Below are 17,545 nucleotides of genomic sequence, written 5' to 3' on the forward strand. Positions count from 1 at the left end.
AATCAAACGCTCCCAAGTTCAGGCCTCAGGGCTTGGCCTGGGCGAGACATTCCCCTCATTGTCAAAATCGCTTAGAAGAAGAAAATAATAATCATCATAATTACATGAAAAACAACAAAAACAACACTTAGGCTTGAAATCAAAGTTGAGTGTCGCCCCCCCTTCTCTGGGTTCCCGAACGCTCACGACGACAGATGTCAAAGGTCGCACTTGGAGTCAGGCCCCCTGGACCCCAATGGGTGGTGGGGGTCCCTCATCCCCCCCCCCCCTTGTGAGATGAGAGAATGCGAGCAGAGATACCGGCGTGAGATGGAAACGTATTGAGATTTAGAGAGAATTCAGGAGAATCGTAGACAAATGATGAACGTGATGGCGTGAGGCGACAGAAGGGCTACAGACGAGAGACAGTGAGGTCATGGACAGAGGGGATGTAGACTAGACACAACGGAGCAGATAAGACATGCTAGTGAGATGAGCGAATAGAGATGCAGGAGAGACAGAGATGAGGGAGATTCATCGGCTCACTTATGTAAACTATTTTGTCACATTCAATCGGGATTCGAATCCGAGCTGATATTCGACGCACCCCTAGATCCTTCACGATTCCTGGGCACTGACATTTTGCTTTACCCAAGCGCCTCCGCAACAGCCTGAACCGTTAGCAATCGCCCCGGCACCAAAAAAGACAAAAGATCCCCCATGTAGCCTGAACAGGCTGTTGGCACAAGTGCTGCTGGCGAGCACCTATGAAGGCCGGCACGGCACACGAAGGAGGTGCGTGGCCAACACCACGCCCGGCCGCCTTTGTCTCCCCAGTGGCAAATGTTTAGACACCGCACCAGGCACTCGTTTGAGGCTGAGTCGACCTATAGAAGGCCCAGGACCGGTTCCCAATATCGTCACCGGTGTTGGCCGTGAGCGGTAATCGAACTCGGGTGCCGGGTTCGGAGCGCAGCGCAGCGCTCACCGCTGCCACCACCGCTCGCGATCGCCCCGCCACCATCGTCTCCACACCGCCTCCCCGTGCCGCGATGCAGAGACGCCACTCCCCCTTCATCCCTGCGGCAAAAATCCCACGAGTGACGTCGCCGGCACCACCACCACCACCGCCAAAGACAAAGAGCCCCCTAATAGCCTTAACAGACTGTTGGGGCAAGTGCTGTTAGCGAGCAGTGCCCATGAAGGCCGGCACGGCGCACGAGGTGGTAGGTGGCCAGCAACCACGCCCAGCCGGCTTTGTCTCCCCAGTGTCGACGTTTACTGCACACCACACCAGGTTACTCATTTGAGGCCGAGTCGACCTAGCGGAAGAGGCCGACGACAAGTTCAGATTATCGTCGCCGGTGTTGGCCACGAGTAGGAACTGGACTCGGGTTCGCCGGGTTCGTCGCGCAGCGTAAGGCTAACCGCTGCACCACCGCCCTCCCCCGCCACCGCCGCTGCCGCAGTAAAAGGGCAGTGCAGTGGTCATTTCATGGGGCCACTCCACGCGGCTTCCCTCGCACCTATCACCACCGACACTTCCTCTCGTGAGGCGCAAATGCTTAGGGCCCCCCTAGCAGCCCACAGTGGTTCCCGGATCCGTGAGGAATCAATAAATGAATAGGGGCGATGCGAATGTCGTCTTCAATCCAAAATGACGTGAACATCAAAAGGATCACGAATGGTGATATTGTTCTCACTCAACTCTATCATCTGGTGTGCAGCAGCTCTCTTCTATCATCTCACTACATCCGTCTGTTGTCCACATCTCTCTCATCTCACTACATCTCTCTCTCTCTCTCTCCATTGTCCACATCTCTCTCATCTCGCTACATCTTTATCTGCTCTCTGCATCTGTCTCATCTCACTACATCTCTGCACCTTGTCCACATCTCTCTCACGTCATTACATCTTTGTCTAGACGGAACATCTGGCGGCGGCGGCGGTGTAAACGTGCCGTCGCTCGGAGCGCGAGAATCAGCCCCCGCGACCGCGCGCGAAACGCCAGGGTCCGGCCGAAGTGAGGCCCTCGACAGCAACACACAGCGCATTCTCTCGAGAGATCCGTTACATCCGGCGCGGAAGCAGGTGACGGGGGAGGGGGGGGGGAGATTTCTACATCCCCCTCCGGGGAGGAGGAGAAGAACGCGGATTTACAACGCCGCCCCCTCCCCCCACCCCCCCGCCGTGCCTCCTGCGCATTGCAGTCCGCCGCCACGCTGCCACGAGTCCCATTGATAATTTTAAACGATGACATAATGGGTGACGCACGGGGGGGTGATTTAAGGAAGTCAGGTTTAAGATTCTTTCTTCACCCACCCCACCCTCCCCCCGGTTCCCCCCCTCCTCACCCCCCCCTCCCGTCCCTTTCTTTCCCCCAGTATGTTAGTTACCTTCCCCTCTTCCCCTACCCATTTAAACGTTGACGTCCCCTCTCGTGGCCCCCCACGTGGGTGGGCCAGTGAGCCCCCCAGGTCCCTGTCGCGTCGAACTCGGGGGGCTGCTGAACGCGGAATTTCTGACGTGCCAGCGGAAAAATGGCTCTCACCTTGCCCGCCGCTCGCCGTGTTGACGCGGCAGTGGTGGCGGTGGCCTCACCTAGCCACGGCTCACCCGTGTTGATGTGGCAGTGGTAGCAAGTGGTAGTGGCGGTCGTGGTAGTGCCGGCGGCGGTGGCGGCAGCGGTCGCGATAGCGGCGAGCGGCGGCCTCACCTTGCCCGTCGCTCGCCGTGTTGATGCGGTAGTGGTAGTGGTGGTAGTAGCGGTCGCGATGGCGGCGAGCGGCGGCCTCACCTTGCCCGTCGCTCGTCGTGTTGATGCGGTAGTGGTGGTAGTAGCGGTCGCGATGGCGGCGAGCGGCGGCCTCACCTTGCCCGTCGCTCGCCGTGTTGATGCGGTAGTGGTGGTGGTAGCGGTCGCGATGGCGGCGAGCGGCGGCCTCACCTTGCCCGTCGCTCGCCGTGTTGATGCGGTAGTGGTGGTGGTAGCGGTCGCGATGGCGGCGAGCGGCGGCCTCACCTTGCCGTCGCTCGCCGTGTTGATGCGGTAGTGGTAGACACGCCCCTCGCAGCGCAGCGAGATGGACAGCTGCCCGGGGCTGCTCTCCGACTCGCGCAGCAGGAAGGAGCCGTTGATGCCGCTGCTGAGCAGGTACTCGGCGGCGCTGCGCGAGATGGGGCCGTGGTACCACGCGTGCTTCTCCAGGCTGTGCACCGGCGTCACGTAGTTGCTCGGCACCCATCCCTGGCCGTTGCGCGTGCGCGCCTCGCACCACTCGTGGTTGTGGTTGTAGCCGAGGACGCGCAGCTTCTCGCCTGCGCCCACCGCGAAAAGGAAAATAACACGGCAATTTTTTAGCTCGCAGAATCTTTGCATTCATGGTGTGAATGCACGGATATCGTGCGTTTAAAATAGTTTGCTGACACGCGAGAATATGAATTGCACACTCCATAAATGTTTAATGAGCTTATCTTGTTTCTCCTATATATCATGTAGGATGCGTCCTATCTGCACATTGATTTTCATTTCATTGCACACGGTTATCATTTATGGGATTTTTTGGGGGGGATTTAAAGGAAAATGCTCTGAAAAACTGGCATGTACGTAGTATGTTGAACTTCTTTCGCACCGTACGTAGCCAACCGGGCGAATTAGACGTTTGGGGGAAGGACAACAAACTACGCACAAAAATGTGTTCTAAATAAATTAGTTTGTAATGTAGATTTAAATGCGCATCGCTCCAGTGGCTTCCTAATATTGAAAGGAAGAGCGTTCCAGACGGCCGCAAAAGCGCATCTGTAAGCGCTATCTTCCCTTAGACCCCCGTCTTCCCCGGACCCCCGTGTGCCCCACACCCCCGTTTTCTCTGGACCCCCGTCTTCCCTGGACCCCCATATTCCGCGAACCCCCATCTGCCCCGCAACCCCGTCCATCCCGGAGCCCCACGTGCCCCCAGATCCCCGCGTGTCACTCGGGACATCGCTCGCCGGCGCCGCCTCGCCGAACCTTTGGTGATGCTCAGGGTGTTGTCCCCGCTGGCGACGAAGTCGTAGAGCGCCACGAAGAGGTTGGGGTCGTTCTCGGGGAGCCCCAGCGAGGAGGGCCCCTCCTCCAGCGCCAGCCCCTCCGATTCCGGAACCAGCGGAAGCGGCCGGTGCAGCGCCTCTGTGACATCATCGCAGCACCAGCAGGGGAGGAGCGGGGGGGGCGGCAGTAATGGCCGCTTAGCGATCGGGTTTGAAATGGATGGTTGGCTAGGGGGTAAAGTGTTTAGTGAGCGTGCTGATGTATTCCTTTGTCAATTAATGGAGTGAGGAAAAACAAGTAACGTTGGGGAAAAACGAGACAAAGTAGAATTGGATTCGTGAATTAGAACACAGCCAGTATACGTGAATGTGTTTGGATGTATGTACAGTGAGGGAAAAAAGTATTTGATCCCATGATGATTTTGCACGATTGCCCACTGACAAAGAAATGATCAGTCTATAATTTTAATGGTAGGGTTATTTGAACAGCGAGAGACAGAATGACAACAACAAAATCCAGAAAAACGCATGTCAAAAATGTTATAAATTGATTTGCATTTTAATGAGCGAAATAAGTATTTGACCCCTCTGCAAAACATGACTTAGTACTTGGTGGCAAAACCCTTGTTGGCAATCACAGAGGTCAGACGTTTCTTGTAGTTGACCACCAGGTTTGCACACATCTCAGGAGGGATTTTGTCCCACTCCTCTTTGCAGATCTTCTCCAAGTCATTAAGGTTTCGAGGCTGACGTTTGGCAACTCGAACCCTCAGCTCCCTCCACATATTTTCTATGGGATTAAGGTCTGGAGACTGGCGTGGCCACTCCAGGACCTTAATGTGCTTCTTCTTGAGCCACTCCTTTGTTGCCTTGGCCGTGTGTTTTGGGTCATTGTCATGCTGGAATACCCATCCACGACCCATTTTCAATGCCCTGGCTGAGGGAAGGAGGTTCTCACCCAAGATTTGACGGGACAACTTCACCGCATCCCTTTGATGCGGTGAAGTTGTCCTGTCCCCTTAGCAGAAAAACACCCCCAAAGCATAATGTTTCCACCTCCATGTTTGACGATGGGGATCGTGTTATTGGGGTTATAGGCAGCATTCCTCCTCCTCTAAACACGGCGAGTTGAGTTGATGCCAAAGAGCTCCATTTTGGTCTCATCTGACCACAACACTTTCACCCAGTTGTCCTCTGAATCATTCAGATGTTCATTGGCAAACTTCAGACGGGCAAGTATATGTGCTTTCTTGAGCAGGGGGACCTTGCGGGCACTGTAGGATTTCAGTCCTTCACGGCGTAGTGTGTTACCAATTGTTTTCTTGGTGACTATGGTCCCAGCTGCCTTGAGATCATTGACAAGATCCTCCCGTGTAGTTCTGGGCTGATTCCTCACCATTCTCATGATCATTGCAACTCCACGAGGTGAGATCTTGCATGGAGCCCCAGGCCGAGGGAGATTGACAGTTCTTTTGTGTTTCTTCCATTTGCGAATAATCGCACCAACGGTTGTAACCTTCTCACCAAGCTGCTTGGCAATGGTCTTGTAGCCCATTCCAGCCTTGTGTAGGTCTACAATCTTGTCCCTGACATCCTTGGAGAGCTCTTTGGTCTTGGCCATTGTGGAGAGTTTGGAATCTGATTGATTGATTGCTTCTGTGGACAGGTGTCTTTTATACAGGTAACAAGCTGAGATTAGGAGCACTCCCTTGAAGAGTGCGCTCCTAATCTCAGCTCGTTAACGGTATAAAAGACACCTGGGAGCCAGAAATCTTTCTGATTGAGAGGGCGTCAAATACTTATTTCCCTCATTAAAAATGCAAATAAATTTACAACATTTTTGACATGCGCTTTTCTGGATTTTCTTGTTGTTATTCTGTCTCTCACTGTTCAAATAAACCTACCATTAAAATTACAGACTGATCATTTCTTTGTCAGTGGGCAAACGTACAAAATCAGCAGGGGATCAAATACTTTTTTCCCTCACTGTATGTATATACGAGAACAAGTGCGTGAATGTGTAACTATGTAGAAGTATTTTTTTGATTTAAAGCTTTCGTGACTGCAGTAATTCATATTCTTAGTTTTTTCGGTAAAGTCACGTTGAAGGGAAACAACAAAATAATAAAAAAAATATATAAAAAATTTATTGTAATAATAAATTATATATTAAACAATTTTATTGTTTTATATATATTTTATTATTTTGTTGTTTCCCTTCAACGTGACTTTACCGAAAAAACTAAGAATATGTATAAGTATGTTTAGATTGACGAGATGGCAAAAGAAGTCCGGTCCGTGTGCAGAAATTAGATAAATTCTCTCAGTTATCGTGGCCCCCCTGTTGCGGACAGACACACAGATGGACCGGATCAAGCTACGGCGTTCACGTTTTTGAACATTATTTGGAAAAAATTAAATCAGAGACACATTTCGGAGCTTTTGTTCGAAAGAAACTACTGCCCCCGCCAAGTTCCGTTCCCACCAGGAGTGACGCCATGGATGAGTGGGTCCCAAAGTGAGAAGGGGAAAATTAAAAGCGCCTGCCTGCCTCCCTATGTTTTTGGGGTCACGGTTTCTGGGGTCACGGCTTGACCGAAGAAACCATCAGGTTTCCTTGTCAAATTTTGTTTCCGTCCCTCCGACGCGGTCCCAGAAATTGCACGCCGCGTGTTGCTCAGCACAACGTCCCGACGTTTCGCTCCGCGTGCCGGGTTTTTTTTTTCTCCCAGGGTGAGCTTTTTCAGTTCCTTTTAGAAGCCCCCCTCCACCACCCCGCCCCGCCCCGCCCCGCCCGCCGACACACACACACGGAGCGAAACGTCGGACGCGACGTCACAACCGGGAAGCGCGCGCGCTGAGCAAGCCGTGCAACGGCGCACACCGCGAAAACTTCCGCAGTCGTGACGCACCAAAAAAACCCCGAAATAGTCGGGAGGACGCGAAGGCGTCAAACGGCCGCTGCTGAGGCCGCACCGATTTGCGGTAATGGGAATCACATGGCCGGAAGGGAGCACAACTAATTTGCCGCTAAAACACATCCAGACTGCGTGCGGAGGAGGCCGCTCGCAAGTGGGAGGAGGCGCAAGCGTTCCCGGCGCGGTTACGGTCGGGGATTAAATGACTCCTAAGCCAGCCAATTACTGGGTCGCAGAGGTTTTGCTCAGTGTAGCCGCCAGGTTCATATGTTTATCTGTATGAACGTAACTGCATTTAGAAAGGTACTATGTAGTGTGCCCATGACCAAATCAGCCGGATTGCGCTCGATCTCGCCAGATCTTGGAAGCTAAGCAGAGTTGAGCCTGGATAGCGCTTGGATGAGCACAAATATGTTGTCATCGAGCTTGTTTAGGGTTTACGTGGTAGGTTGGGAGAGGGCAATGCAGCAACATATATCGTTGTACCGTACTTCTATGTTCCCACGACTCAAAAATCTCCTCGCCTTCACAACCAGCACTCCCCCAGCAACGAAATGCACATCGGGGGAGGTGCTAATTGTGCAATTAATTTACGAAATGGCTGTGATCGCACGGGCACGAGACCACGGTGATGTCTGGCCAAACGCGCGTGCACGGTTCGTTTAGAGTGCAACGGGCTCGCAGTTTAGAGGCTTGCGAGTTTAAATCCCACCTGCGTTTGAGTCCTCCTCCCTCCGACGTGGACACCAAGAGTATCCGTGTGGTGGTTTATTCTGCGGGTGGACTTCCCGCACACACCCCCCCCGTCGCGGTAATGTGGAGTTTACCCCCCACTGGCTTGCCGGGAGATGATCAGGAAGCCGATGGCAATTTATTTGGCTTTCGCCACAACCGCACTCTTTAACGAGGCCCATTAACACCTCATTAGGGACGGGGCGGCGAGACCCAAAAGAAAAAGAAAAGTGGACCCCAGTTGGCACAACTCTGCGGCGTCTTTTACCCAAAACATTCTGACCTCAAATACGCGCGCGAAGATACGCGGGGATCTATTATAAAACATACAGACGCCGCTGGCTGCCGCCGCCGCCACCACCACCACTACCGCCGACCACTGCCATCGCCGCCAACGCCACCACCACCACGGCCGCGGCCGCGCCTATAAATAGCCTGGCACTGTGTGAGCACGGTGGTCTGGCCGATCCCAACGAGCCGGCTTAACAGCTGAGCGGAGGCTGAATCTTGCCCCGGCAAGGGATAGTGTTTGCCCTGCGGGGAGGCAAGGGAACGGGACACGCATCTAGGGCGGATGAGATGGGGGGTGATGGGGGTGATGGGGGGGGCGAGAGATGGATGAGAGGAGAGCGAGAGAACTGTGTTATCGGCGGCACGTTACACGCTAGCGTTCAATACTGCGCAGTTAAGGGGAGTGGTGTGTACTTATGTTTGTGTGTGGCCGTGCGTGTGCGCGCATTATCGCCAGATTCATAGCGCAGTGCGATAACTACTGCACCGCCACTCCGCCCACGGGCAAAGACAAAGATCCCCCATGTAATATTAACAGACTGTTGGGGCAAGTGCTGTTAGCGAGCACCTATGAAGGCCGGCACGGTGCACCTATGAGGTGGTGGCTGGCCACCCCCTCTGTTCACAGACCACAACAGGTACTCATTTAAGACTGAGTCGACCTACGGGAGGGCCAGGACTGGTTCAGATAACCTTCATCGGTTGTTGGTGGCCGTGAGCGGGAATCCAACTCGTGTAACGCTCAGAAAAATGTTGTGGGTTTAGTTTCCAACACAACGGTGTGCTGAACTGGTAACTAATTAGCGCATTTTGTTTAAATGACAAACATTACTAATTGTCTGTGTTGGGTGGTGGCGGGTTTAACGACACATTTATATATTTCGGCGATCTAACCCAAAAACCCCTCTATTATCCACTGCACTACCGCTTTCCACTCAATACGCACACACGTGCTCATGCCTACACGCACACAAACAGGCACACACACACGTATGTGTATTCATTAATTCAGTGAAATGCCTTTATCATGTACAAGAATAGGTGAAGGTGCAGCCCTGCATTTTCCTTCTCATGGCACTGCTGGTGAAAGGGCCTCCCGACTATAGATAGCACTTGAGGGCCTCTTGAGAATAATTTGGCCTCCTCGTTTTCCACCCCCGTCAGATGTCTAGAGAGAGAAGTAGGAGTTCCCACACTCTACACTGCTGCATTCGACCTGCCAATCAAATAGATACAATGCACCTCATAATGTAGTTGAAGATTATACATTTAAATATATTTATTCACATTTTTTCGTCCAACTGCGCTATCAGAGTATCACGCCGCGTGATAGCCGAGTGTCCTATTGGAGCTTTAATTGGGCGGTGTTCGTAAACAGCCCCGTGGAAGGAGATAACACAGAACTACTTCTGAGATCCCTTGAAGTGGCCTCTAATCCACAACAGGGGTGCGGCACTTTCCCATGTGCCCCCCCCCCCCGCCGCTGGAGCGATGTCATCGCATGACGGTTAAATGGGAATTTTCGTTTCCCTTTCACTTCAAAGCTGGAAGTTTATCCCAATCGAGTGGGAAAAAAAATGTCATGAAAAAAATGTTGTACAAATTAATTGGTGACTGTTCTGAGACCATCGACTCGCTATACTTGAGACACCGATTTAATCACTGGGCAGTGGCTGAAAAAGGACTTGAACCTCGGCTCTTAGCGGTGCGCAGGCTCAGTGCTCTACTAACCTCTCTCGCCAGCCGGCCACCCCCTGAAACCAATCAGCACTCACCTGAGCGCTGTCGGTGAGCGGTGATTGATGAGGATTCAGGTGAGCGACAAGAGAGTGCCACGTCATCCCGTGCAATGGGACCGGCTGCCCCGTCTAGTTGATCACCGTCTGTCTGGCTGATGGGATGTGTACAAAAAAATACTTATTTTTTGTGTTGTCTGCGGAGGGACTAATACGAGGAGGAGATGCACCGTCTGCTTTTTTTATTGTGTTACTTATGTTTTGCACAATTAGGCTAAATATTATTTTGCGTTTGTGTATTGCATAGTTTTGCATCTAACTAGGACCTGTTTGCAGGTATCGAAAATGATGAAAAATAAAGAATAGGCTTTTACCCTTTCGGGCTACAGGAGCTGTTAAGATGTTCAAACACCAAATCGACACTGACTGCAGAGCATCAAGTCTGCGTTAGCCACACATACCTGTGGCACAACGTGCAAACAAACAGGCTCTGAAAAGACCGCATTGCCTTTGAAACGGGTCAGTGCCTCTAAAACATGTGGCAGCTCACCAGCATTGGTGCAAGCACTCTGACGAAACGGCGAGAGAGTCGAAAACCGGTCCAGAGATTTGCTTGCATCGAACCAATTTCTGCCGCGAATAATTCTCTCCCGGGAGTGCGTGGCGGCCGATAAGACGTGCAAAAAATGTACTTTCGACGTGCAAAAGATGTGCAGCAGAAAAAAAATGTTTTTGTCCGGAGGGGCGTTCTGCGCGTCGAAGTCCCCCCACATGCGGCACACAACACCACCACCACCACCACCACGATCTAGCCGTGCAGCAAGCGAGCGCGCAAGGGGGACCCACAACTACGCGCCCCACAAAATTAATCTGCCCGATCTGAGCCGATCGTTATCAGATGTGCAGGGGGGGAGGGATGGGAGGCGGGCAGCAGAGGAGCAATGCAAACAAAAAATTGTAAATAAAAGAACCGGCAGCTAGCAACTGTCCTTATCTCTGCCCAGATGTAATCCTCCACAAGAGCAAGAGATGTCACCCTGCAATGCAAACAAAACCACTCCACCCAGGATGCCCCCCCCACCCCCAGAGTGCAATAAAACCCACGTCTGTCTCTGCGTGGCGCCGGCCGCGGTGACTCTTTAAGAGCAAAGTGTCTCAAGAGGAGACGGGGGGGGGGGGCTTAGTGGTCAGAGATGCTGTGCCGCCAGCAACGTTGAGACGCTGGGTCGGCTATGAGATCGCCTGCCTGCGTCATTGTACCTTTGGTTGTCCACCGCATCTCTCCTCGCTCTCTCTCTCGCTTTTTTTTAAATACCAGGGAAGGCCCACTGAGCTAAATACTGCAGCTGATTTTCAGAAGCGACCTGGCCACAAATGACAAGCTTGACAAAGCGGCTTATCACGTGGAGTTCCATAGCAGCCAAATACTTTCAACGTATGTTGATTGTAAATGTGGCGGGGGGGGGAACCAGAGGACACGGACAAAATACAGCACACAACCACGGGGAGAGAGACACGCAAACTCCAAATGTACAGCCATCAGGGTCGGGATCGAACCCACAACCTCCTGTATAACAGGCGTGGGAGTTAACATCTCCTAGCCACCGTGGTACCCCTCTCTCCTGTCGCCCTGCACTGCATCTCACGGTCGAACTCTTCAACAGTACCACTGGCAAGCCAGCAGGCTAAGGACCTCGATGCCCACGGGGGAAGGGGTGGGGGTGGTTTCGCCACATTCGTGTGATCTGCCAACCCTCGCTGCCTTCATAATGCTGGATTACACGCGTGCGTAGCCACCGGCGGTGCCCAAAAGCGAGCTGCCTGGCGGAGACTGGAGGTCGACTGAAGGACCTCAGCAGTAGTTCTGTGATGTTACTTTCCCAGAGTCGTTCTACCGGCGCATGGTGATCGATGTTGGTCCGCCGAACGCTCGGGTTCCGAGTGCAATTCTCTTTATCTCGTGACACGAAGCCGATAGCACAATTGTAATGTAATTAAGATGGGGGAGGTGGGAGGGGAGTGGAAACTAACAGCCAGCATTTGAATTTATTTTTGAGATTGGCAAGTGCCCTTGTCCACCTCAGGTCATTTGTCAGTGTGTACGTGTGTGTGTGTAGTCTAGCTGTAGTGCGGCAACCCATGTTAGATTGCCGCTCGCAGCCAAACACCAGCGGCGATTATCTGAACCGGTCCTGGGCCTACCATAGGAGGTCAAATCAGCCTCAAATGAGTGTCTGGTCCGGTGGTAAAAACATCGCCACTGGGGAGACAAAGGCGGTTGGGCGTGGTGCTTAGTAACGCACCCCCTCATGTACCGTGCAGGCCTTCATTGGTGCTGCACGCGAACAGCACTTTCCCCAACAGTCTGTTAAAGGTTATACGGAGGATCTTTGTCTTTGTAACATGAAACACACATATACAAGAAATTTTTTTATTTAAAGCTTTCGTGACTGCAGTGATTCTCAAGACGTTTCGAAACGTCGTGAGAATTGTATTGTTTTATATATATTTTATTATTTTATTGTTTCCCTTCAACGTGACTTTACCGAAAGAACCAAGAATATATAGTGCTCACTGTGTAATGTGGGACAACAACAACAACGGTTAGCCACTAAGTGGCGGTGACATCACCGCACCACACGTGCCAGACTAGGTGTACTTTGAGGCCATGTGAAGTGAGAAGGCTCGTTGGCAAGAGGCCACGGGACTGGATCTGAACAACAAATACATAGATCCCCCCATACCGCCTTGACAGGCTGTTGGGGCAAGTGCTGTTAGCGCGCACCAATGAAGGGCTGCACGGCACACCAAGGTTAGAGTGGCCAACACCACGCCCGGCCGCCTTTGTCGTCCAAGTGGCGATGTTTACGCACCGCGTCGGGTACTCATTTGAGGCTGAGTCAACCTAGGGGAGGCCCAGGCCCGGTTCGGGTATTCCGTCACCGATGTTGGCCGTGAGCGGGATTCGAACTCGAGCCCACACTCCCCACGCTGCTATATAAAAACACGCACGCTCACGCAAACTACATAAACTACACACAAAGCGTGGTTCAATCCCCTTGGACCCCCCCCCACCCCCTCCCCCCCTTATACAAATGGTGTTAGGGCGGTGCAGTGGTAACACTCGCACTTCGCAGCCGGAAATCCCTGGGTTCGACTCTCCACTGAGGCGCCGATCGGCGTGAAGTTTGTTATTGCTCTCCACACGTGCTACGTGGGATTTCCTGTGGATTCTCCGGTTTCCTCCCAGAGCTAAACCCCCCCCCAAAAAAAAAACGTGCAATGCAACGGGCATTGGTCAGAACATCCCGAACGCTGAAACATTACCTGCAAATCCCTCGGTTGGGATCACACACAGCCGCAACATCGCCACCCCTGCCTGCCCCCCTCCTGCGAAATACTTACAAGGACCCTCCTGAAAAAAAAAGGTCTTGGGACTCTACTGGGTGAACACGCGTCGGACGAACGAACACAGAAGAACACAATTATGAAACTCGCAGCGACACCCGTCACCCGATGCTCACGAGGGGTTGCGGGAGGGGGGGGTCCGTTGGGAAGGCGAGTTGAGTTTATTTTGTTGAAACCAGGTGAGCACTCCGGAACCGGACCGGCGTGTAAGCGTGACCTCGGTCGCCCGAAATGACAAAGGCGAAACAAACACAATAAAGCAGAGCGACTGGAAATCGGAGCAAAAAACACAACTGCGTCAAGGGGAAATCGAACATTTTTGCGCGATCGCAAATCGATGTGAAATTATTCATATCCCCGGAGCGATAGTCGGCTCGGGCAGATTTTATTTTTCGACTGACCGTGGCGCAAATTGCAAAATTAAGTTCCAGACACGTTGAACAGAAGTGCAGGGCGACTATTGTACCAATGTGTGAACAGACGGGGGACATACGAGTCTAATGCAATTGCAAAGGAGGAAGACGCGGGGGTCACGGTCGGGTCGGTATGATCCTGCGCAAAACAGGAAGGCAACTTCTACGGCTAGCAAACTACAGGGGATGGAGTGGGAGGTAACACAAAAGCCCGCCCGTTTAGCAGGGCTCTGATAACAGAACGGGGCTCTGATAATAGAACAAAACAAAAACCTCTGACCCTCCCGCCCGCGCAGCCACTCGCAACAACGGGACGGGTGACTCGGTTTCGCGTCGTCGATCGAGATTCCATTCACTTTCACGACGGCCCCCAAGTGAATGCTATCGCTGGCAGTGGCCGAACAGGAGTGATGAAGAACCGATTACAACTTTCTGTCTAAATCAGCCGAAGCCTCGGCGTGCATCGCGCGGCTTCTGTGTTGGCCACCCCCCACTCTGAATTCCACCTCTCTCGTCCATATCTCTCTGTATGTCTCTATCTAAATCAGTTCAAGCCTCCCGTAAACCACGTGACTTCCGTGTGTGTCCACCCCTGCTCTGAACCCCTTCCCCCTCTCCCGGCCACCGCCCGCTGTGAAAACAGACGCCACTCCTCCTCCGTGCAGCAGCTCCCTTCTGCCTCGCTCTCCTTCCTTCTCTCTTCTCCTTCTCTTCCCTCCCCTCTCAGCATCGTCATCATCGCCACCGTCTCATCATCATGATCACTACCCTCTCATCATCATCACCCTATCATCATGATCATCACCAACCTATCATCATCACCACCCTCTTATCATCATAACCACCCTCTCATCATCGTCAACATCACCACCCTCTCATCATCGCCATCATCATCACCATCCTCTCATCACCATCATCACTACTCTCTCATTATCATCACCACCCACTCATGATCATCATCATCACCACCACCATCTCATCATCATCCCCTACATCTTGGCCTAGTCATCCCTTCTCCTCCTCCTCCCCGCCTAACGCTCCTCCTCCCTGCTGCTGCTCATCTGGAGCAGTGCCCACCTCTTTGTCCGTCTCGGGGACTTCCGTGCCGGCTTCCCCTCTTTCCCTCCTTTCCTTTCTCTTTGTCCATCCATTACATCCTTGACTCTACTCCCCTTCGCGCGGTGTGTGCCACGTCTACACAGTTGTACGTAACATATACGAACTGTATCGTGAGATTGACCATCGATTTATGGATTGTGGCTTCACAAGACTGCAGCAGTGAGATGGATTTGTGGCTTCACAAGAGAAGGCGACGATGCATGGAGGCCTTCATCCAGCAGTGGATAGACCATGGTTTAAGATTATGAGGATGATCACAGCAAGCGGTATGGTAATGCTGCACTTGGGCCATTGGCGTGAACAAAACGAGCCATACAAAAGGGGAAAATAATACAAATGAGACATAGATCTGAAGTTTTCGTGACTGCAAGGATCCATACTCTTTGGTTCTTTCGGTAAAGTCACGTAGATGAAAAATAAAATAATGAAAATTATAAAATGATTAAATTTAGTTATTTCATTTTATTATTTTCATTATTATTATTTTTCATCTACGTGACTTTACCGAAAGAACCAAAGAGTACAAATGAGACAATTGAAAACGAGACAAAAAAGATTGTTGATCATCGAATCCTATCGCAAACCTTAATCCGGACAATCAAATCGCTAGGGGGGGCTGGGTGTGGATCAATCTATGCCTCCAACCCCCGCCCCCCCCAAATATCAAAATATTTAAGCAGCAGTGGGAAAACCAATCTGCCACCGCTCTCCACTTACACACAAAGACCCCCACCGCGTAGCCTTATCGACTCTTCGCGCGAAGTGCAGTCAGCGAGCACCTATTGCAATCGGCAACGGCGTACGGCGCCGGCGAAATTCGCGTGCCACGTAAAGGTGCTCATTGGAGGTCGAGCTGACCATGGGGAGGGAGCGCAGAACAGATTCTGACGTCGCGGCGAAAAATTAAAAGTTCAATAACGCGAAACAAATTTTTGACACCGCGGTGGCGAAGTTCGAAGGCCCGCGACGTTTGAAGCGCGATTCCCGACCGCCGTCAGCTGATCGTGCGGGCCCGTGGCTCGCCGGCAGCCGACGGCCGACAGGACGCTGGCTCTCGGTTAAAAAAAGAACGCGATGCATCGGTGAAATAAATATAAATATTCTTGTATTTATGGTGACACGAATGATGCCGCAGTCGGAAAGAGCCGAGCCGTGTGCATTTCGCAGAAAAAGTGCACTGCGGTCAACTCTCGTCTTCGGCCACCATCGCAAAATAATTGCGCGCAAACGTGACACTGGTTGGCAGCAGCAGCGCATGTATGTTATCAGTCGCCTCCTTATCACTGTTCTATTGCTACTATCATGGTTACTATTCCCATGCATGTATGTTTGTATGTAGGTTGAACTTCTTTCGCACCGTACGTAGGCAACCGTGTTAATCGGAGGGTGCGGGGGACGCGGTGATAAACTGTGGATCGGTTTCGTCTTCATCGGCACGGCACAGTCACCGGGATCTCGCTGATGCAACGTAAGATCTTCGAGGCGGCGCTGTGTGCCTGCGCGTGACCTTGGGAGAGAATTCGCCGTCAGGACGAGCGATCGAGATAAAATAAAACTCTTCCTGCCTTAGCGTTCGGCATCCATAATATGACCTGTGTGATGACAACGATGCTGATAGCACATGTTTATTTCGTTTAACCTGGTGACAACTCAAGAGTCCAGTATCGGTCGCATTTGCGAGGGTGACCTGGGGCATTAATCTGCCAGCTGGGGCACAATTGTTGCTCTGCATGATTCCAATTGTGTAATTTGCAGTGCGATTTTAGAATTTGGCACACCATGGGCGTATTCTTGCGAATATAATGGGATCTTTAACGTCTTCTGTAAAGCAGACGGTACAGATATTACAATTATAATTATGGTTGTTACACACAGCAGTATTAACCAGGGCGGCCACTGGATTCGAACCGTAAACCTCTGCAACAAACGGCGGGATGCTACGGTCCTGCGAGGCCGCGTCACCAAGTCCTGATGATCAAGGGACTCAGGATTTTCCGGTCAACTTTGCTGGCAGGAAGCCAACGGCCGTAGCGAGATGCGACAATCATCGTCCACTGAGATAACAACAAAGAAAATAAGAGGCAGCGGATAAAATTGTGCAGCCCCTGCAATTTCATGCTGGCTCACACTGCTGGCGGACAGGGCCTCTGTGCAAGCACGAGGTCTGGGAAGCCCCTCGATGAAAGAATTTGGCCCAATCGTCCACGCTGGCTGTGCGTCTTGTAAGAGGCGGGATTACCCACACTTTACCCCACCACACACGCGACTTGCCTATTGACTAGCTGTGGCCGTACCCATTTATTCCGCTGGGTGGACAGGGGTGGAGTGATTTAAGAAACTTGCGGCATCGTTTCGACTGCCGCACAGGGAGATGAAATCGAACCGGCGACCTCCACATTTAGAAGTCGCACGTGCTAACTGTTTAACTACGACAGTTTCCAACGTTTAGTGTTATTTAAATTGTCCTAATGCCGTATTTAAAACGTTGAATTTTATTGGCAGTGTTAAGAGTTTTTGTGCCTTGGAAGGGCATGGGTGACACATCTTCCTGCATTCGGATTGTTGCTCCGTAACGCGACCGCGTGAACAGCGTTGACGGTTCAAGGATTTTATAATTCTTAAACAGATCGCTTGCATACGATGACCAAAAATCACTGCTCAGCTCAATTAAGCGCAGACACACACGTACACACACGTACGCACACGTATGCACACGTACGCACACGTACGCACACGTACGCACACGTAAGCCGAGCAGAGCCACAAATCCGTTAGCATCTGCCCATACTTGCTGGCCACTCAATCATTGTCTGATGTGATGGATTATCCAATGACATTGAAAAGAATAAAAACAAATAGCGGAGTGACCTAGCAATCTGTTCACGTATTCGCAGCAGCACTTACTCTCATTAGCGCTCAC

At 51.9% G+C, this 17,545-nt stretch overlaps 1 protein-coding gene across 2 annotated transcripts in view; it reads right to left on the minus strand.

The window, feature by feature from the left end:
• ABL1 (ABL proto-oncogene 1, non-receptor tyrosine kinase) overlaps positions 1-17,545 on the minus strand; it is a 90,835-nt gene that overhangs the window by 20,777 nt on the left and 52,513 nt on the right. For both annotated transcript variants that reach the window (XM_032973202.2, XM_076074838.1), the window contains exons 3-4: positions 3,989-4,147; positions 3,002-3,297 (exon numbers count right to left, since the gene is read on the minus strand). In XM_032973202.2, coding sequence (XP_032829093.2) covers positions 3,002-3,297; positions 3,989-4,147 — 455 coding nt within the window. The remainder of the gene's footprint in view (positions 1-3,001; positions 3,298-3,988; positions 4,148-17,545) is intronic.

Source organism: Petromyzon marinus, chromosome 50 (assembly GCF_048934315.1).
Source record: "Petromyzon marinus isolate PM22_M1 ecotype Great Lakes invasive population chromosome 50, UKy_Petmar_22M1.pri1.0, whole genome shotgun sequence".
Classification (NCBI taxonomy): Eukaryota; Metazoa; Chordata; class Hyperoartia; order Petromyzontiformes; family Petromyzontidae; genus Petromyzon; species Petromyzon marinus.